At 41.7% G+C, this 21,914-nt stretch overlaps 1 protein-coding gene across 1 annotated transcript in view; it reads right to left on the bottom strand.

Annotated features, from left to right (window-relative positions):
• The window catches only part of mtmr11 (myotubularin related protein 11), a 37,131-nt gene extending 22,405 nt beyond the window's left edge, over positions 1-14,726 (bottom strand). Inside the window, exons 1-2 of the mRNA XM_085365933.1 lie at positions 14,247-14,726; positions 3,737-3,806 (exon numbers count right to left, since the gene is read on the bottom strand). Coding sequence (XP_085222059.1) covers positions 3,737-3,806; positions 14,247-14,303 — 127 coding nt within the window. The 5' untranslated portion in view covers positions 14,304-14,726. The remainder of the gene's footprint in view (positions 1-3,736; positions 3,807-14,246) is intronic.
• Positions 14,727-21,914: the final 7,188 nt, after the last annotated feature.

Raw genomic sequence — 21,914 nt, 5'->3', positions numbered from 1 at the left:
TGAGACGGTTTTAACATGAGGAGGGTTGACAAATGAGCCATTCTTCTGAAGAGTGTCTGCATGTATGCATTCAAGCAGGGAGAGAGAAAGAGCGAGTCGACGGGTGCAACGTGAGCCCCTTCACTCAGATCGGTAACACTAACTCATGATTTCTTTGTGTCTGAAAGTCAACTTGTTCTCACAAATTGCCTCAACACTTTCTCTACAGAGGATAAATTCCCCTGCCTGAAATCCAAGTCTGTAGTTTTAGGACAGAAAATTTAGATCTCAACAGAAAAAGAAAAAAAATCATGACAAGGCTCCAAATACACATCTGACTTCTGTCTATTAATATAAGGCAGGTTCTTGTGGACAGCTGTGTTCCTAATCTGGCTGGAATGAAGGTGGAGAAGGAGAAGAAAGACTTCAGAGAACAGTAAGATGCTGTTGGAGAAGGAGATGAAGTTTAAAGCCAGCAGGGGAAAAAATGTGCAGTAGAGACTTTCGACATTTCACAGTGAAATGCTAACGGCTAAGAATAGACTTTGCACTTGTGTGCGCGTGCGTGCGTGCACATGTGTGCCGTCAACCATTTGCAGTGTCCGGTGAGTGTTTGCTGAAAACACACTCACTGCTGGAAAACAAATTATGCTGGCTAGATAAATTAAGGAAGTGTGTGTCTTTAAAAAAAAAGATAAAACAATGCGTTGTGTTTGTGTGTAAGGTCAGTCAGTGGAAGCGCACAAAGTCACCGGACACCATCAGGAACACCTGGCTAGTGCAGGGTTGGACCCCCTTTTACCTTCACAGCTACTTTAGTTCTCGTGGCACTGATTCAACAACGTTCTGGAAATATTTATCAGAGGTTTTGCTCCATGTTGGCGTGACAGCATCACACAGTTGCTGCAGATTTGCTGGCTGCACATCCGTGATGTGAATCTCATGTTCCATCCCAAAGGTGCTCTGTTGGACTGAGATCCAGTGACTGGGGAGGCCATTTGAGCACAGTGAACTTACTGGCATGTTCAATGAACCATTTTGAGATGGTCCGAGCTTCGTGACATGGCACTTTACCTCCTAGATGCAGCTATTAGGCTGTCTTGTTTAAATTATGCTTAAATGGTAATAACGGGCCCAAAGTGTGCCATGAAAATATCCCAGACACCACCAGCAGCAGCCTGAACCACTGATACCCGGATGGATCCATGCTTTCATCATCTGAACGTCGCAGCACAAATTGAGACTCATCAGATCAGTCCACGTTTTATCATCTTAGTGGTAGCCTCAGTTTCCTGTTCTTAGCTGGCAGGACTGGTCTTCTGCTACTGTAGCCTGTCCGCCGTATTCAGAGATGCTCTTCTCCATACTTTTATAAGAAGTGATTGTTTGAGTTACTGTTACCTTCCTATCAGCTGAAAGCAGTCTTGATATCCACTTTTGACCTCTGGCATCAATAAGTGATTAGAGAACTGCCGCTCACCGACCATTTTCTCTTCTTCTGACTATCCTCTGTAAACAAGATGGTTGTCTGGGAAAATCCCAGTAGTTCAGCAGTTTCTGAAATACTCAGACCTGCCCCTCTGGCACCAGCAACCACACCACGTTTAAAGTCTCTTAAATCACCTATATTCCTCATTCTGACGTTCAGTTTGAACCTCAGCAGGTCCTCATTTTCCACAGTGATGCATGCACACACACAAGACTAAAAGAAGACTTATATAAAACCTTTCACTGCTATCAGACCAGCACAAATGAGTTGTCAAACCACACCTATATTCAACTGCAACCTTTACACTGACCTCATTTACACACCAGTTTCATGGTCACTTCCACCTCATCAGCTGTCCCCAAGGCCCCACTTGGTCACAGTGACACACATATACAGGAAACAATAAAAGAGAAAATAGGGTTGGTGCAGTATTTAATATGTGTTTATACTCAGGATAAATATACTTTTATACTAGCAGTTACACATAGGTTAAAAAGTACTTGATAGGGGTTTAAGTTTATTAGACCTGTGGTTCAGGTCAATGCGCTCTGTAGGGCAATTGCTGCTGTTAGCTTTAGCAGCTTTGTTATCGCGCCTTTGAAAAATAAAAGGAGCAAAATGACAAAAACCGAGAAGAATTGGACAAAACATTCCACACACACTGAACCTGAAAAGGGTCAAATAGGATTCCTGACCTCATAAACTCCCAAACAGCTCACACATGCAAACACATTTATACTCAGTCTGCTCTGGGATGCTGAGCTGGGAGAAGCTGCTGATACGCAGCGTTAAAGATTAGCCTGCGTCAGATCAAGGAACTGTGGTCTGCTGCCATTCTTGTGGAAACCTCCAGTGCTGACACAAGAATATGAGCAGGCCTTGGCTCAGCGAATAACCCACACTGTATACCGGCAGTCCTGCACTGGTCAGCAGATTATCCCTCGGGAAGAGGCTTGACCCCTGGTAAACCTAGAAGGCTAAATTCTCTCCACAGCAGGAGTTTTACCAGCCGAGGAAGGCACAAGAAAGTGATTTCAGGCTGACACATGTAAGGTTATATCTCCAAAAAACATCTGATATATATATAAAAAAAAGAAGAAGAAGTGTAATATGCAACACTTGTTTTGTGAAAGGATTAAATTCCTGTGCAAGTGCACCATAGATCAGTCCCCGCTGCTGAAACCCATATGACACAAAACTCTCTACACTGCTCAGCATGAGCTGAAACTCACAGGCACCATCACTGCTCCCAAATCACTGACATCACAGCAGCTTTAAGGACGAGGGGCTTTATCTTCATCAGGAACTGATTTACATGTGCGAAACTAACGCACTTCCTGCTTCCGTCTGACCACGTTTCATTCGACAATAAAGCCACCTGACTTTCTGATTTTATCTAATGTATTGTATTATTCTTCATAGAGGTTTATAGATTTCTCTCATGTGTGTTTCAAGCTTTTCCACTGCAGATGTTTTCCTACATCAAAGGCAAAGCACCTGCTGTGGCATTCCTCCATCCGGCGGGGCTACAAGTGTAATATGGAAATTTTAACCCGAAGAGAACAATGAAAGCAGCAGCAGCAGCTTTATGTGGAGATATTTTTACTGACCTTGAAGCTACGGGGAAAATCATTGTGGAGTTTGTGCTGACTAAATTGACAGAGATTTTAATCAGTCCAAAGCAAGACAAGAGCAAATGACGTAATACGAGTATTCAGCAGATTTGAGGTGAAAAACATAAATGAATAAACAGAGGAGAACACGGGGAGGGAAACGTGGTTCGGATTTAGGCTTAATGTTGCAGCTGTTTCTTTTTTTTTTTTTTTTCCAAATCATAGAAACAAAACAAGTCCAGGAAAAAGCCTGTATGTAAAAGATGGAAGGCATCACAGTGATGTTTGCATTATGTAGCATCAAACTGACACATCCAATTTTGTGACTCTAAAAATTAGCAAAACTTCAAAAGTGAACTTTATATTTTATCCAAAATAATCTGAAACTAGTGACTGGATCCAAAATTTAAACACAGGGGTCCCCCCCCCCCCCCGTGTTTTATCCAACTTCCAAACACATTTGCAAAGGAAAACAGAGCATCTGCTTTATAAAACAAAACCAAACAGGGAAAATTAATGCAATGTTTGTTTTTGTAAAAAAGCAAAAATCCTAATTGGAAGTCAAATCAGATTACTTTGCCATCCACAGTAGTGACTATTTCAATGATGTCTTTAGACATAACTACAAAATCAGTTTGTAAAAGCATAATCTTACCTGGTAGGCATCGGAGCCCAAACAGATCTCGACTCCTCGCGTTTACCCCGGTCTGACTCAGCATCCTCTCCTGAAGGCAAAGACAGCAGACATAAACATCATTTAATAGCCAAACAAGCTCTGTACAAACGTAAAAATATACCTGCACGTACGAGGCTCATTTTATATTTAACCCCTTCATTAGTTGAAATGAACCTTTGTCCCATATTTGCTCAGATAACCAACCAGCTCCTCAGCCCACAGAGTTCATCAAATCAGATAAGCAAATAACCCTCCTCACCAACACTTTACAGAGACCCTAAACACCACACTGGCAATGAAAGTTTTCTACTTTTGAAATGAATAATCTATTTCTGACCTCGACCACAAACTGTTTACACGAGAAATCCAAATGCAGACAAAACAACAGCGAGTCGACTCCTGGTGGGAGCATCGCGTCACCTCCGGCCTTGATTACATTTAAACCATGGCTCTGGCCGACGCCCTCATTAAAGTCTGACTCTCAGTCTCAGTGGACTTGTTTTCAAAGACAAAGAAACAAAGCCAACCGCACAAAGTCCTATGATTCTTAATTTCCATGTTGCTTTTCTGTTTGTTCCTGCTTTCTCTGGTCTCACGTACTTGAGCAGGACTGGGAGCAGAATCCAAGCCCACAGAGCCACTGAGGTTTCTATAATCAGGCCGTGAGCTTACTAGCACACATGCTTCCACTTAACTTTGCTACTAACCCCCCTTTGTGAAGGCCATTTACATTTATCGCCTTAAGAGCCCATAATAAGCCGAGGTCTGCAATGTGAGAGGATGGTATGATTATACAGGTGGCAAAGAAAGCTTTAAAATAGTACAGAACAGAGGAAAGGCCCAAATTTACATTGCAGAGCCTCAGATTTCTCTCCAAACACTTCTGGCTGCGTTTGGCGCACAGTGAAACTATTAATCACCGTTTAATGCACCGGCTTTATCGTGAAAAGACTCCGAGTCAGCAAGGAGGCGCGAACAATAACAATGAATCCACTCAGTCGCCTGTGTTATGCTAACAATTTTGCAGCGTGGTGAATTCTGTTTTAGCGGCCTGCTCGTGAAAACCTGACGCTGTAAGCTTTGTGGGCCTTGATGAAAAGAAGAAACTGGGAGCGCTTGACAAAGAGGACCTTTGCTCCCTGTGAAGGTTGTAAAATCACACATCATGGCTCTGACTTTTCTGTCTTTCTGTGAGAGCGTCTGGCTGTCTCTGTAGTAAAAAACCCACAAATTGTGCTGCTTGGTACCGATGCTTTTAAATCCATGCGTATGTAACATGTGTGCACGGCTCCATGTTAGCCTTTGGGGGTGTGGCTACGAGCGCTTACGCGACATATTGTGTTTTTAATCGAGGCAGTAAATCTGTGAACTTACACAGATTTACTGCGTTAACAGAAACATATTGTGGAAAAACTGGTTAGAAGTATTTTTATTACAATGCTGGTGATTTGACTTTGTGGGGATAAACTTTGCTTACTTCACAGAAATCTTTGCCTTTCCCTGTTATTTTTGGCCATTTCACCAACAACAGTTTATTATAAGGCTTCAATTAAATTAAAACCCAGTCCTGGGGCAGACCAGAGCCTCTTTTGGTGAACACTAAGATGTATTGTGTATATACCAGAGTCATCACTGCCTGATTCAAAATCGGCCTTTGGGAGGCCCATTTATCCGTTTTACCCTTTTCCTGTTATTTCTGGTCATTTAATAAAAAATATTAAATTTATACCTCAGCTAATGAAGCCTCACATGGTTTTTCGTTTTCGTGTTATCAGTTCACTACTTTTTAAGGTGAGTAAATGAAACCTGTTGCTTGTCTTATTGCTTTTCCTGGCTCAAACTGAGTGCTCGGGGAGTTGCTGTGCGTGTAAGCGCAACTGTTTTCCATATAATCAAGTCAAAGAGTATTTATTATCGGTATTATTTTGATTAACATGCATGTTCCTATTATTTACAAAAAGGTAAATATTTTGATCACAGCTGTGGTGTTTTTCCTCAGGAAACCCGAAACCTTTTGACATTTCTTCAGCAGGAAAAACTCCTGCGTGTGCACGTGTACTGTAGCTGTTAACTCAAAGTTTTGGTGACGTTTTGAAAACAGAACAATAAAATACTACGAGCACTTAATAATGTCAAGTTGGAAAATTTCTTGCTTTGAAATCAAAATCCAGACTCTTAAATCTCTAATAAAACAACAGGAATCAGCTAATTGCAGTTCTCCCTGCAAATATTTTCCAAAAGATCATAAATATGATTATTTTCAGCCATTTTACGAGCTAAACTAAAATGAATAAAACTGTCTGCTACGAGACCTCGCTAGAGAAAAACAAAAGTTAGGACACTAAAGTTTTTTTTACAAGCCTTCGTTTGTGCCAGAGCATTGTTCATTTTTTTTTCCCATCTGGCTTTAAAATGTCTGCACATTCTTTCTGTCTCTCCATCAACACCCACAGAAAACCCACAGCTGGATTCCTTATTCCCCTTTAAATACATCAAAGATATTCATTTATTTCTCAAGTCTACATGTCCTCACCGCGAAAGGCGAGTAAACTCACTTTAATAACACAGCAAAACACAAGGTGAAGCGCCGGCTGTGATACGAGAGGAGAGGAATGAATGATTCCCACTTTTAGAACATGTGAAATGCAGAGAATTTAACCTTCACAAGCAAGTTTTGCACAACCAAGGCAAATCAGGAAGAGATAAGGAAAACTGAGATAATGTCTACTTTAACTTAAACATACTTTGACCACAGTAAGGCCGCCCTTAAATCTCGGACTCACGTGTCACTTAAAAACCACATTTCCAGGGCCGTGTTTCTGCTGACATGTCACTTTTGCTTTCATTGTGTGGCTTTTGAATACCCTACTATATCACTTTCATTGCCCACCCCCACCCGTCTCCCTCTCTGCCCCACTTTTGCCCTCCTCAAACTCCCTCCCTCTTATCCTCGGGGACTGTGGCCAGGGCTTATTGCAGTTTCCATTGCTCATGGCTTCCCTTTGCTACTGCAGCCAGACTTCTGCAGTAAGCGTGCCTTGTTCCTGGGTCGGGAACAAACTTCTTTCCCCAAACACGTGGCCAAAATCACGAGGGAACAAACTTATTTTTTGGTAGACATACATCTCATCATGTTCCATTTTCATTCCCTATATTTAAACTGCTTACCGCATCTTAAAAATTATTTTAATTTGCATCACTCTGAGGAGTCTCTGCTTCACCAAAAGTCTTGAATGGCGATCTAACCAGTCCAAAAACAATGATGTTGAAGTTAAATATCCTCAGTTGGTGGAGAAGGAATTTTATTTGCAGTCTTTTACCAAAACATACAGTTAAAATTTGGACTCTATTGTTAATATGAACAATCCTGGGTCTATTTTGAAAGCTACCCCCACTGTGTAATGCCTGGCTTATAGCACACGCACATTAGCTTTTAGCCACCATTCTCCCACAGCCTGTTTATTTATATTGTGCTTTTCATTTCCTTACATGAATGAGGGAAGTCACATGGCATTGTGACTCGGAAGGAAAAATCAGGACGTGATGCAGTTTTGCTAAACAGGGACCACTTTGAAGTGTTTTTCTCGGCAGACATAAAACAGAACGTTGGATTTGCTTTAGAGCTAGACCTGTGATATTTTACTGTAGATGATACCACAGAAGCAAAAGATCTGATAGAATCGCACTCAAAAGGAAAAACCTGAAGGGCAACCAACCTCTGTGGAAATGCACCAAGCCTTTACTAAATGCTGACAAACAGCAGAATTTCAGCCAAAGCTCCATTTGATCTTAATAAAAGGAAACACAGAAATTAGAGAAACTGTTTATTAAATATATTAAATTATACATCAATATTTATCAATCTTTAATGAGCTGGGCATTCTAGTGGTTAATATTTAATGTGGAAATTGATGCGTCGGCCTATAGTGAACATCCAGTTTAACCCATTTCTGTAGAAAACCTTGAAGCAATCATTCTAAATCTTTTATCATGACTGTCTGCTAACAAGACTTTGTTATATATATAAAAACACTGTCAGTGTAGACATAAAAACACTGATAATAACGATGTGTTTATGGTGTCCCTGCACCAGGAATGCATTTCCTACATCAAACAGCGGCCCCCACAAAGCAAGTACCATAACAAACCATATGCATACAATTGGACGCACTGTCAAAGTCCTCCCACAAGCAAATCTCACAATTCAGTCGTTGTTTTGCTTCACCAAGTCCGAGGCCCACTTACTGAGCTGGGCCAACCAATTTTAATTTTTATTCAAATTGTGACTTTTGTTCGAAATCATTATTAAATCAGGATAAATTTGTTCCTTTTCTGCACTCATGAATATGAAGCTCTTGTCTTTTGAATCAAACCAACTCCTTCCTTCACAGCAACGCCTCCATCTTTCCATAACAGCTCAGACTCACTCACAGTTTAGTAGAGCTCGGGCTGGAAAGACGATCTTTCCACAGAACAAGTAAATTCCAAGAAACGTTTCATTGATTAACCTGTGATCAGGATCATTAAGGCAGCAGCTGCCTCTGACTGTCTCCAATATCAGCTACATTTAAACTGAGATTATGGTTTTTGATGTAACTGAGCAGCCCAAGAAAGACCAACAACTTCAATTTCAACGGTCACAGGACTTTTTTCTTTTACCATTAATGGGACGGTGACTAAAAAATGTTTGACGCTGGACTTGTGGCTGATGTCCAGCCCTGATGTCCGGTGCACTTCAAAATGTAACGCTAATTTACACAACGGATACAGTTAGCCAAGAAAACGATGATTACACATCTTTACTAAGATCATGTGCAGATATGCCCTGACACTGCGGTGAACTCTGGAGCTTCGATCAAAGGTTAATGTTAAATGTTTCCAGCTATCGGTTGTAATTGGTTTAAACAAACCATTGTGTCTCCACTACGATTTGTAATGTGTCTTGAACTTTGACCCTCAGCTTGAATAAAAAAGAAAAAGAACACAGATGGTCTTTCATTATATCTGCCTCTACATTATTCCCGTCTGGCTGTGGTAGACTGTCAGACAATGACACACTGTCAGATCGGTACGGTGAGGCTCAAAGGTCACACGAAATGAAAACAGTGCTTTGGTTATGATGGGAGAGCAGAGCAGTCAACAGATTTGTGAGATTAAATGCCAACTTTAGACAAACACTGATAGTCCTTGACATTTTACCAGATCAATAAGATTCACCTCTTAAGTCACCATCACCCGTATGCCACTAACTTGGCAATGATCAGATACCAGGTAACTTCTGACGACTCAACCTCTGAGCACAGCAATCATAGGATCCTTCTGTGGAGTCAGCAGATACACTTCCTGTTCCATGCTTCAGTCATAGGTTTGAATGAAGTACGAGAACATAATCCATCCATCTATTTTCTCCCGCTTATCCACTTCAGAGTTGTTGGAGCCTATCCCAGCTACCACAGGACAGGGACAAGTTACCTATGTTAGCAACAGCTGGGCTAATGAAGAGAGACAGACAACCATTCGCACTCACATTCACACCTTTAATTAAAAATGATCAATTAATCAATCCACACTAATGGATTAATAACTGAGAAGAGGAAAAATGACTCAGACAATAGCTCTTAGTTACATGACTGAATCTCTGCAAACACGTTTGTCATGGGCTCATCACACTGAAGGATTATCTGCACGCAAGCAAAACCCACCCAAATGGACTGATCAATCAATACATGGACTAAAAGCAAAGCCAGAAAGCCTCCAGTACCAAAAACATCTCTCTGTGCAGATATCTGTTTATAGAAACCAGACAAACATGAACAAACGACAGAAGCAGCCCTGTCACAAGCCCTGAATGAAATCTGACAGCAAATGTCATCAGTCGCTACACTTCCTGTCAGAGGATCCCTGACAACACTCTTCATTTAAGGGAGGGGAGGGCTGCATGGCCACTAGACAGATGACTCGGTGACTTAAAGGTTATAAGTCTGATGCGCAGCGGCCAGCGTGCCCATCAGCAGCACCACGTCCTCCGCCTGGTCTCTGCAGCACTCTCTCGTCTCTCTCTAGCAGATTAATGTCTCAAATGGCTTAAATGAAATACCAGCGCTGGACTTGAACATTATCCAAGTGTGACAGTTCACCACCCGTGTGTGACATTATCACAGTCACTCCATACAGTCAAAGAGACAAACGACCGAGCCTCTACAAGCCAAGCCTCTCCGTTAGCGAATGGTGCCGCTAGTTAATTATCACCCAATGCCAGATCAATACCCCTTCTAACCGGACCATAAATCTGCTGTGGGGTTAAGAGGAACCCATTGTTATGCTCTGTTTAAGCCGTGGGAGCATCTGCAGCACAGAGGCTAGTGATGAATGTGTTGCCGGGGCCCCGTGGGAGCGGGTGTGGGTGACTGTACTGCTTTGGCCCACTTCTATCGGGGCTGAGATCTTAAGCCACTCTGAATAGCGCTCAGATGATCCGTCCTCTGGCATTTTTGATTCTGTGGAGCTTTGTGGTGTGTGCCTTTCATGCTGACTGCTTCAAAGCTGGCTGGGAGATGCAGATAGAGTGAACTCAGGGGGAATGCGCAGCCAAAACAAGCTTGAATATGCCTGTTATTCTGTCAAGATGCAGGCCTGCGCATCCTTGTAGCATTTAAGTGCTGCTGTTGTTTTCTGTTTCACTGAGCTGAAACTGAGACTTTAAACTAGAGGTGAGGGAGCTTTTTCAAATCTGTGGAATGATTAAATTCACTTTAGAAATTCACAAACTACTCCTACATTTAAGTCTTTGCTCAAGATTAATTTTTACTCTTCAGCCTTTAAGTCAAATTAAACCTTAGACAGGAAGCTGCACTTAAAAACTGCACTAATAATTACAGGAGATCTTTGTTAACGCTGGTTTTACATGTGCTGGAAATATAAAGTTGACCTTGACTTTCATCTTTCAATCTTCTTGGTTCAACTTTTAAATTTAATATTTGCACTAATTAGCACAGTTTCTGAGTGCAGCTTCATACCAGAGATCGCCAGCACTAGTTGATAAATTAGGACGTCACAAACTCCCTTTGGTTAACACATTTTCCTCCCAAGCAAAAGATCCCACTTAGACTGCAGTAGGAGACACAAAGCCAGCCCTGTGCACTCCCAGTGCATGTTGATAAATCAGTACCAAATTGAATATGCAAATCTATCCACGATGGTGACCCCTCAGAAATAAGGGAGCAGCTGATAATTGAAAAGATAAAAAATAATTGGGGAAAAAACAAACAAACAATTATTTATCATCTGTCTTTTTTTGTTCATTTTTGTCACAGAGATGCTCTTTTATCCTCTAAAACCGAACCTCACTCCTCACAAGTCAAGAAAACCGACATTAATATTTAATTCAGTGCTCTGGAAGCACTTTGGTTTTAATTCATTTTTCTTAAACGTTAAATTCATTATGTTTCAAAAGTCACACTGTTGTGTTAAGTATTTATAATCTCAATTCTGATGAAAATCCATGTGTGATTACGGTTTGTTTGCCTTTTGCAACACACCAGGATTCAAGAAGATTAAACGTCCAAACAGCAAAGCCATCTGGTCCGAGATGAGCCCAGGCTGGATTCAGTTTTTTAAAACCAATCTTAACACATGCTCATGGAACTGAAACATAAGAGTGTGTGGGTGGCCTCTGCACAGCCTCTACATTACAGTAACTCAGAGTAGTAGTGAGCTGAGGGTATGAAATGAATAAAAGCATTGAAGCTGAAGTTAAGATACGTTAATTTCCTAAATCTCAGGCACATGGGGTTCAGGCGGGGGGGGATGTGATGATTCCTGAAAGTCTCGTTCTGAGGTAATCAAATTCAAATGTCTTGAACCGCAAAACCACTGTCTCCATGGTGACAGCCAGATGTTGTGCAGCGCACATCACCTCCCCACCCGACTCCACATGCAAGCCTCGCTTGAGGGCAGAGTACAGGCATCTGTTACCATTTCCCCCTGCGGCTGCTGAAAATAACCGAGGAGAGACAGGCAACACAAAGACACAGCCAAGAGTCTGTTCCCGAAGGAAAAAGGCGGATCCTGACGCATTCATACTGCCTGTGTGTACGCACAGCTTTGTGCTGCACATCAAACCAACGGCCTCTTCAAATCCCCACCCCCTCAGGAGCTCCTAAATGGGGACAGCATCAAAAAAATTCACCTTTACTGTGTCAAAGCCGTTCATTACAACATCACGTGACCAGGAAATTATCAACAGAGACCAAAGAAGGAGGAAGGGGGCCACAGGAAGCCAAAATATTTCGCCAGAACTAAATACAGTGGAGAGAATTGACCTAGTTGACTAAAACCAACGGTTCCCAAATGAGGCGGCTTTTGATTTTGTGACAGTCATAAATTATGATGGAATTGCTCTGTTTTCTTTATTATTTATGCATGTAACAAAAAAAAAAAAAAAAGAGAGAAAGAAATCCCATTTTTGAGTTCCTAAACACAAATTTTGCACACGCATCAGAAGTGCTGGAAATTTACATAGTTCATGCACCCCAACAAAATTTCAACAAAGTAGCCCCAGAGCTGTATTTTGCATACATGTGTGCAAAAGTAAAATTCCAAGACATAGCCATCATCTGAACACAACAGGAAGTCTGCCATTTAACGTGCAATTCTGCTGCCATTTCTGCCATTTCCAGGCATTATATGTTAACAAGCTCATTCTAGAGATTTAATCAGATCAACCTTTAATCAGCTCCATCAGCCCAACGATGCTAAACTGCAAAGCCTTTGAGTTTTCATTGAAGAGCATATTTCCAGCACCATGACGTAAAGAAACTGACTCATTCATTCTCTAATCTGCCCCAAGCTTCAAACGCTTGATAAGAGTGCGGACCTGGAGGTGTTTACATGCTAATTTTGAGTCACAGTCATACTGCAACAGGAAATAAGCATTCTGTGATAAACAACATGTTTATGGGCTACATGACATTTTGCATGTTGATTGTACACGAGATATAGCAACACCCTGCACAATTAATGGCTGTTCTCACCACAAAGTGGACACACAACGTGTTTTGTAAAGCAGATAAACACATATTTGGACTCTGTACTTGAGTTATTCAAGTAAAAGTCTGGTATTTTTAAGAAAGTGATTCAAGGCTGCAGGATCAACATGCATTACCTAAAGTAAAAGTACTCATTATTCAGAATGATCTAAATTACATCATTGGATCATAATTACTGATCTGTACAGTACTTTAATGTCGTTTTAGCTACCTATAATTAATGATATACTAGTAAATTGATATTTTTAAAAATCTGCAAAATAATAACTTCCTTAAACTTTCAAATAAAAGGTACTGAGTACAAAATGCACTATTTATGTCCAAAGCACACTGGAGTAGAAGTAAAAAGCTGCATAATACAGAATTTGAAATAACCTATTCTAGCATATCCCAAACACATCTCAAGCCAGAAGCTGCAATCAGCTTTGGGCAAAGGGACTTTTATATGTCCTTTATTAATCCAGGTAAAAAGTGTTTTTTGAAAACGGATTAAAACAGAAACTGCAACAAATAGACCCTTTACAGCCCCGACAGGACTGGATTCATAATAAGGTAAGTATAATAATGTAGTCATATAGATAGAAAAAAGGTAATTTCTTTTTTTCTATATATAAAACCCTCTGTAAAGCCCGTATCTACAGCACTTTTGGCACATTCATATTTCAGGGTGGACCTGTGGCCACCTCATGTCCCAATCTGTGGACACACCCCTGTAGGTGACCTTTAATAGTAAACAAAAGCAGGCTGAAACGCTCACCGCACAGCTCTCTGACGTTAATGATGAAGACCATCTGCACCGTTTGTCTTTATGTGCTACAATTTAATCCCCACACCAGAATCCCAGAGGTGATTAAGATTCCCCATCCTTTCACTGGCCTTTAATTAGGTGTGCAGCCAACGATGGTGACACGATGTACCCTTACTGTAATTATAAATCTCCTTGTTATCCCCACAGAGGGAAGCAGAGGCAGCCTTTGCTCGTTTCCCCCCTGCAAAGCTCCAGCTCTGAGTGGTGAACACTCCTGAAGAACCTCTGAGCAGGGACTGCAGATTTTTGGTTGCAACCTGACTACATGACTGTACATTTATAGCTCAGTTTGGTGAATGACGGTCAGTGTTTCCTGCATGATGACACTGCCTGCTCTGTGGCCTGTGAGGTGTTTAATCACGCAAGGAGTGCTGATGAGTTATAGCACTGCGAGATCAATTTAAAGAGGTCAAACCTGCTCTAAAAAAAATCATAAATCAAGGCGATAATTGCGTGCACCATTCATACTGAAGCTACATGCTGCAGGAGCGAGCCCAAAACAAGTGTAGAAAAGCTCCGTGGTGAGTGTGAGAAAGACAGAAGAAGGAAAACGAGCGGTCACAAATGAAAGGATCAAAAAACCAAAGCCTGTATCAGTGAATAACAAAGCCGTGCCGGAGCGTTGTGACCTTACCTTGATGTCTGGGAGCATTTGTCTCACTTTGAACGTGGTTTTAGATCCTGTCAACATTTTTCACGACGGCTCAACTCGCACTGAACTGAAGAGCAGGAGCGGACTAAAGCTCGCAGAGTGGATCAAAAAAATCTGTGTTGTTATGAGCTGACGGTCGCGACGTTAGCGCTCTCCTCTTCCCATGTTCAGTCGTTAAAACGCGAAAGAAACGTCCGGGGGCGAGCAGCTACGCTCGGCTAGCCTGTATCACCGGCTGCTGCTACAACTGAGGTGTTCACTGTGGACACGCAAACTATTTTCATCGCTGTTGTCACTGACAGCATCTGAGACTATGACCACACCAAATATTAAAAAAAAAAAAAGCGAAAGCACAACCTACTGAACTAAGACCGTGAGGACTCTCTTATGAAGTGGCGTGACGGAGAGATGTGTTCACCGTTAACTGGGGCTTTGCTGCCCATTGCGTAGCGCTCTATTTGTTTATGCCTTCGCCATAGTGAAACACACCGGTGGAAAAAACAGAAAAGCCAAGCGCAGCAGCGGTGTGGAGCTTCTTAAAGGCACAGGACATCTTTACTGCCAAATGGAAAGTTAATAAGGGAGGGAAGAAAGACTGTGACAGGAAGTTTTGTCATATTCCTTTGAACAACCGTTTTACCTACTTTCACTTAACCCCTTGAACTCAACACAGAGATATAGCGGTAGAAATGTGAAAACTGGAGTAAAGTGATGACAAGTAACACGCTTAACTTCGTTTTTCATGACTCACAGACTACTTTAATCATATTTTAATATACTTTCGTCTTTTCTCTCTTCTCTTTCACTTCTTACCTTAACCAGTCGAGGCCCATGGTATTTTTCAGGTTAAAAAGGGGTTCTTCCTCCCCACTGCCATCAAGTGTTTTCTCATAGAGAAACATTTGATCATTGGGACTCTTTCTCTAATATTGTAAAGTTGTAAACTCATTAATATCTGTTCTTGTGAACTGGCATTATGTAAGTTAAAATGAATTAAATGCAATGCGCAAATGTAAAGCGGGAAAAATAATCTGTACTGACCTAAAAATATCTGTTAAAAATGAAACATTGGGATAAATTACATTACTGCTACAGTATCTATAATACTTTATGATAATCAGGACTCTAAGCATGGTATCAGGCCTCTGTTCTAACATCACAAAATGTGATTCTATCTTTAGCTCTGCTGTACCCAGACTACTTTAAATCCAGTGTACAGTACCACCGTGTGCTAACTCCCAGTTTTGTGTTTACCCATAAAAGTAAACTTAAGAAAGAACCAATTTTTAAATGTATCTTTAGTTATTTTGTCACTAGCACCTTGTGGCAAAGCACAAAATTTGTTTTATATTTCTTTATTTTAATCTGCAGAAAAAATACCAAAGACCGACATAAAATATTTTGCCACAACAAGGCGATTCCCAGAGAGCTAATAACTGAAGGCTTAATCTCACCATGGTAAAGTCAATTTTGAGGAAGCTGAGCAAGTGGAAGACAAAAGAAGTGACAGGTCTTGGTGCGCCATGAAATACCACCCAGAAAAGATCTGATTGGCAACGGATTTGTTTTACAACTTGACAATGATCCCAAACACACTGCAAGTACAGTGAATAAAAAACACACACACATACACAATGGGAAATTATCAGCCACAGATTGACCTTTCCAGAGTCCACACTTCAACATTATGGAAGCAGTGTGGGGTCATCATGACAAGGGCTACAACAAAAAGGCAGCCAACATCCAAAGAAGAACAAAAGAAATATTCCTCAAGAATACCTAAAGAAGTTTTCTCTGTGGTGGGGTTGGGTGGACTGTCCCGGGCTCTGTGGGGCTGGGCGGCGCTGCTGCACTGGGCCCCGGTCTGGATGGGCCTGGGCCCCCTTTCCCTGGCGGGTCGCGGAGTGTGGGGGTGCCTACTGGGGTCAGCGGGGGAGCTGGCCCCAGGGAGGGGTCACTTGCCCCTCCCTTCCTTCCCTCCCCATCTCCAGCTGCCTCCCTCTTCCCGCTCCACCACAACCACCCACACATGCAGGGCCTTGGAGTAGGGGTATGTCACCAGGGTGCAGAGGAGGCTACCCCCCTCCCCCCTCTGTCCCCTTCTGGCTGCCTCTGCCTCAATTTTATCCCACAACTTAGACATTCACATTACTCACACTCTCATTACACATACATATAGGATCTTGGGGGTGGGCACGATACACGGAGTCCAAAGTACCATCAGGGTGTACACCCCACCCCTGGCATCGTTGCCCACCTCTCAATTTTAAATACACATAGACATTGAGGGCTAGCAGGAGGGACCATGCGCTTACCTGCTGCTCTCTGGCAGGTAGCTCCAAGCCCTCCTGGGTTTTAAATGCACCCTAAAACACACATGCATCAACACTACAATGAGCGGGTGGAGGGAGGTTTGGAGTCTTCTCTCACCCCCATTCTCTGCGACCTGCTGGAGCAGGGGGGCTAGGAGGAGGAGTTGGCCGTCCGACTGCGGTCTGGAGTGTGGAGCCTTCCTGCTGCTGCGGAGTCGGGGCGGTCTGCCTCCCCCCACCGCAGGGAAAAGGGAAACACCACCTGGGTCTGGGTGCAGTTCCCCCCTCCAGGGGCAAGGGTACCTAGACCCGGTTTGTAGAGTACGCTTGGGGAGTGTGATCGTGTGTACAACGTCTCTTTATGTCCGTCTCCATGTTGGTTGAGTGTGGAGTGAGTGCATATGAGAGCATGAGGGTGGGAATGGATGTTTGTATCTGTGTGTGCCTGTATATCTGTGTCTATATGTCAGGTTGGGTGTCAGGCGCCACCTCTCTGGGGACATCTCAGGCCCTCCAAGGTTTGGAGGCCTATCTCCCCCTACCACCACTTCCCCTGCCAGTGGCGGACTCCCTCAGACGTCGGTGCGTTGGTGGTTCTTTGTGTCCGGGGATGGGCGTCCAGGTACACACCGGCTCACTCCTTGGCGGCCGCTTATCGGGGCCTGGAGCCTGGGGCTCGCTCGGGCCACTTCGGAGGTGGGGTGCCCCCGGCCTCTCGGCCTGGGGCTCGGTCACTCAGGCGCAGCTGGCTGCCGGCGGAGCTCACGGGCGCGTCACTGCAACTCCCCCTGGCTTCTGCTCCGCGGCTGCTGAGTGAGCCCTCATCTGGGACTCTCCTCAGCTCTTTCCGGGACAGTGGCACAGCTGCCCCTCTGTTGGTCTTCCTTGGTCTCTTGTGTTCTGGGGGCCTCTGGATGTCTGGAGTTTTGATCTCCTCCACACCTGCTTCACGCCCTGGAGGACGGGGCTGTGGCCCCCCCACACCCTCTAGCAGATTATTACATGAAGGAACCTTTTAAAAAACAAAAAACAAGCGCGTCCATGCTCACAGGTGTACACACGGGTGATCACACCCACAAACTACACCCTTTTTGGCTCCTACCTCAAAGCACACTGTGTTCTGTTGATCTTATGTGCTGCACAATAATGTTTAACATTTAGTATTTACTGTCATATTCCCATATATCATTGTGATGTTGTTTATTCTATTACTCTTGTTCTCTTCTGCTTGCTTTCTTTTTTCTTTCTCAGCAGGTGACCCAGGTGATTGATATATGCATTTTTTTTCTCTGCCCGTTCTGTTGGTTTTTGTCTTTTGCCCTTCTCCCCCGTCCCTCTTCTCAGCTGTTTCTCTTTCCCTCTTTTTCTCCCCTTCTTTCCCCCAGTCAAGTCTGTCCCGTATTCAGTAAGTGAAAAAAAAAAAAAAAAAAAAAAAAAAAAAAGAATACCTAAAGAAATTACAAAAAAATCTGCCTAGTTTTGGCCTATATACTGTGTATGTTTACACATGTCAGTGGAGTATGTCCATGAGACACATGTTATAAATGTACCAGCTGTTCTTTAAATATGTGTAATTTTGCAAGAAATAGTTATTTTAAGAAAAGAAGAAAATACATCAGTATTGCAAACTTCTTATTAGGGTTTGTGTTTGTGCACAGTAGTGCCAAAGCTGACCTCTGTGTGTGTTTATTTTCATACAGATGAAAACTGTTTTAAGTTCATATGAAGAAAATTCGACTAGTTTGGCCTTAAATGTTTCCAAGAAAACAATGAATGAATCACATTTGTCAAGTTCTTTGGTCTGGAAACTGTAGCAGAGCCACTGAGCCAACATCTATTTAAAAAAAAAAATAGAAATTAATCTCTCTGCTGTTAGAAACCAGAAAAAAGAAGAGAACAATCCTGCTAGTTTACCTTCTTTTTGTTTCCTTTTCTGATCCTGTTGCAGAGTCCTCTTCTCTCTCATCCAAACCTGAGCAAATAAAGCGTCAGTCTCTCTTTCAGACAAACAGAAAACCTATTTAGAGGAAATTCCTTTCCAGCGAGAACAGGGAAAGTCTGAATAGTGTAGAGCGACACTGAGCCCTGCTCAACAGGTGGGGAGAACGTGTCCCTGTGAACTATAATAGAGAGAGGTCTGGATTTTTTACCACATGGGAAACTGTTCAATATTACATAAGGGTCTCCGATTTCTCTGATATATAAAACAGTTCCAGACACAGGACCGTGCATCATCTGAGCTGGAGTTATTCAGCGATGTATAATGCAGCAAGGTTAAGATGAAACACACAAGTATTAACACAATGAAAACTGCTGAGTTTATTCTGTTTCAGTGAAATCTCTTTGTTTCTTCTAAACTACTTTAATAAACTCCTGATAAAGTGAGTGGTCTGAAACTGCGTGGGTCTTTTGTACTTGCACTCAGGGGTGGGAGGGATTTGGTGCCCTGCTTTTGGAGGATGTTTTCTGGGAGCTGCCCAGTTATAGGAAAACCGTAAACCCCGACTGTATGAACTTAGGTTAATGACAGAATACAAAAGAAGAAATTTCTGTGATTGCAATCATGATCAATTAAGAGTACAATATGCCAGATTTTAGCTCAATCAGTAAAGTGACGCAATAATGTTAAAAATGCACTTTTTTTTCTGACTAAGACTCAGAAGAAATATTGATTTTAATAATGATTTCTGATCATGCTGATGAAAGCCACGAGCTAAAACAGGGCAGTCTAAGAATAAGTTGTTTTATGTAAGTGTTGCAGAGTTTTGGCTTATTTTTCCTTCTTTATGTACCTTAAGTAGGTTTGTGCCAGAAACTTCTATTGCTTTAAAGGTGTTTGGGACCATCCTTAACGACCCTCTGCCCCTTTGAGTCAGTTGTACAGTTAATGTGGTTCATGAATCTGAGTGGGATGGACGCCTCTTTGGTGAGGTGAGAATGACTTGTTGATGACTGTTCTGTGCTTGGTCCCCCAATTTAGGTTTAAGGTGTATGGACTCAATTCTGCAGTAGCTCTTCAACATTATGGATTCATTTCATAGCACAAACTTTGTGGCTTTACCTTTTACAACTAAAGAATTTGGAGATTTTTTACAAAAGAAACTTTGCTTATGAAAAGCACATGAAAGAGAAAACAAAGCTTTCTTTAATACAATGAGAATTTATTCAAACGGTGCAAAAAAATTAATAATTATAATAATAATAATAACAACCTAACATAAAATCTGATGTTCTTTCTGTCCAGATTGCACTGTCACACAGCCTTAGAGCTCTCCTCTCAAAACTAAAAGGAAAAAAGAAAAATATTTATTCGATAAAAATAAAATAAATAAAATAAAACCAACTAAAATACCAGGACAGCTGAAATTAAGCTCAGATAATGCACAAATTTGGTAGAATGTTTTGCCATTTACATGCAACATTTTCAGTCCCATGCAACTCAAAAGTATTCCATGTTAATGTTTCTGAGGAGGAATCTTCTGCTCTCACAGAAACGACAGTGTCAACGATATAGAAAAATATAATCGGATCGGTTTTGTCACCAAACTAATTCTGAGCCATTTCTCTTCTGGTTTGGAGGAAATGAGCTGGGTCAATATCACCTGGCACAGGAAATGGTTGCTGCAGCAAATAAAACCTCATTTACAAATTAAAGAAGAAGAAAAAAAAGGGCAATAAAATAAAAGCCAGACTGCTAGACAATTAGCCATGTGAGAAAGAACATCCTAAAATCATTTCAACTAAACATTCCACAAGGAACCCTATTTTAAAAAAAAAAAAATCTCACTATAAATATATATTCTCGAATTATTAGGTCAGCATTGAGGAAATTAGTTTGCAATGAGAGAGCCTCGAGTATGAAAAGGCTCGTCTGCGGGGTCACCTTCAACAGCCAAAATGTCTTTATTCCTAACGCCAGTTATACCCCAAATACAGCCTCTTACAATCCCGACCTGTTTTCATGTCCAACAATATACATTCTTACCCTTTAAAAACACTGTAAAACTTTGGGCTTACAAAAATAACTCCGAACATATTTATACATCCTCTCACTGTTTTTTTTTTTTTTCTTCAATACAAAAAAAGTGTTCGTAGCCTGTAAAGTCTGATGTTTTACATGTTTCTGAGGCATCCATGTCATTGCAAAAAAATTAAATTGAAAAAAGGTTTGTAAGCTAATTATTACTATGGAGGGAAGGAAAGGGTATGCACACATACACATAAAAAAATAATTAAATTTAAAAAAACAAAAAACAAAACAGGCATCAGCACTCAGAGAAACGCTTGCCGGTCGGGTCTCATCTCAATGAAAACAAATCCACTTTCATGAACACATGATGACACACAAACACAGCAAATGCCTTTTGGGGAAAGAGCAAAACGTCAGTGTTTTAATGTTGTTAAAGCTATAAAGCACAGCAAAAAGAAAAAAGCTGAAGAAATTCTGGTCCTTTGACCAGCATTAGAGAAAATACTGTGTTACACAGAGTGAAATTAAGCCTGAAGAAATTAGTCAGAAACATTTGGTTTTTGTGTGTTTGCAGGTTTGCAGGAGAGAAAAGTACAAACCAAGAAAAACGAAAGAAGGGCGCCCTCGTTTGGAAGAGGCAGTGTATTGCAGACTGAATTGTGCTTCTCTAAAGCCCTTTGCAGACACCCTGATCCTTTTCTGTAAAGGTCACAACAGCAAATCTACGAGGCCAACTGCCAGTTGAGGTTTAGGTTTAGGTATGCTTTCTTTTGAGGCCGGTCACGCGGGAGCCAGCTGTGCTCCAGCTGCAGGTGAGGATTACTGTATTCTTTTAGGTTTAGTAAGTAATGTGGGAATTGTACTAAAATGAAAACATTGACTGACACTAGCTCAGCTCATCAGAGAAAACCAGAAACACAAATTACAGCCACGTCACGACATCTCTGACTGTGTTACTTATTTGATACTTCTTTCTTTACTCAGTCCAGAAGAGACAGACCTCTTTCTCTGAATCTGATGTGGCGGTTCAGACTGCGAATTAAACACAGTCAGACTTCTCGAGCTGACGTAAAGTATTTTGCACATATGGATGTACACAGTGGATCTCTCCATCAGTGTCGCCAGTGTTAGAAAGCAATAACAGCATGATGTCAAGTATCTCACATCTGAAAAGGACAAGAGTACAACAACCAGAGTTGCTCTGTCAAAGTTAATCACCATAGCTTAATTACAGGGGGAAATAATAAATATTAGAAATTAATTTGTCAACAACTAAAACAGTCTTAAAGAAAAAAAGAAGAAGAAAAAAATCAAACTGAACACTTCATCAGACTCATGAAATAATTTGCTGAGTTTTGGGTACAGAAT

This window comes from Diplotaxodon limnothrissa, linkage group LG11 (assembly GCF_057381915.1).
Source record: "Diplotaxodon limnothrissa isolate DT_005_m linkage group LG11, D_limnothrissa_male_GT1.1, whole genome shotgun sequence".
NCBI classification, from domain to species: domain Eukaryota; kingdom Metazoa; phylum Chordata; class Actinopteri; order Cichliformes; family Cichlidae; genus Diplotaxodon; species Diplotaxodon limnothrissa.
This window is presented reverse-complemented; position numbering and strand designations above follow the sequence as displayed.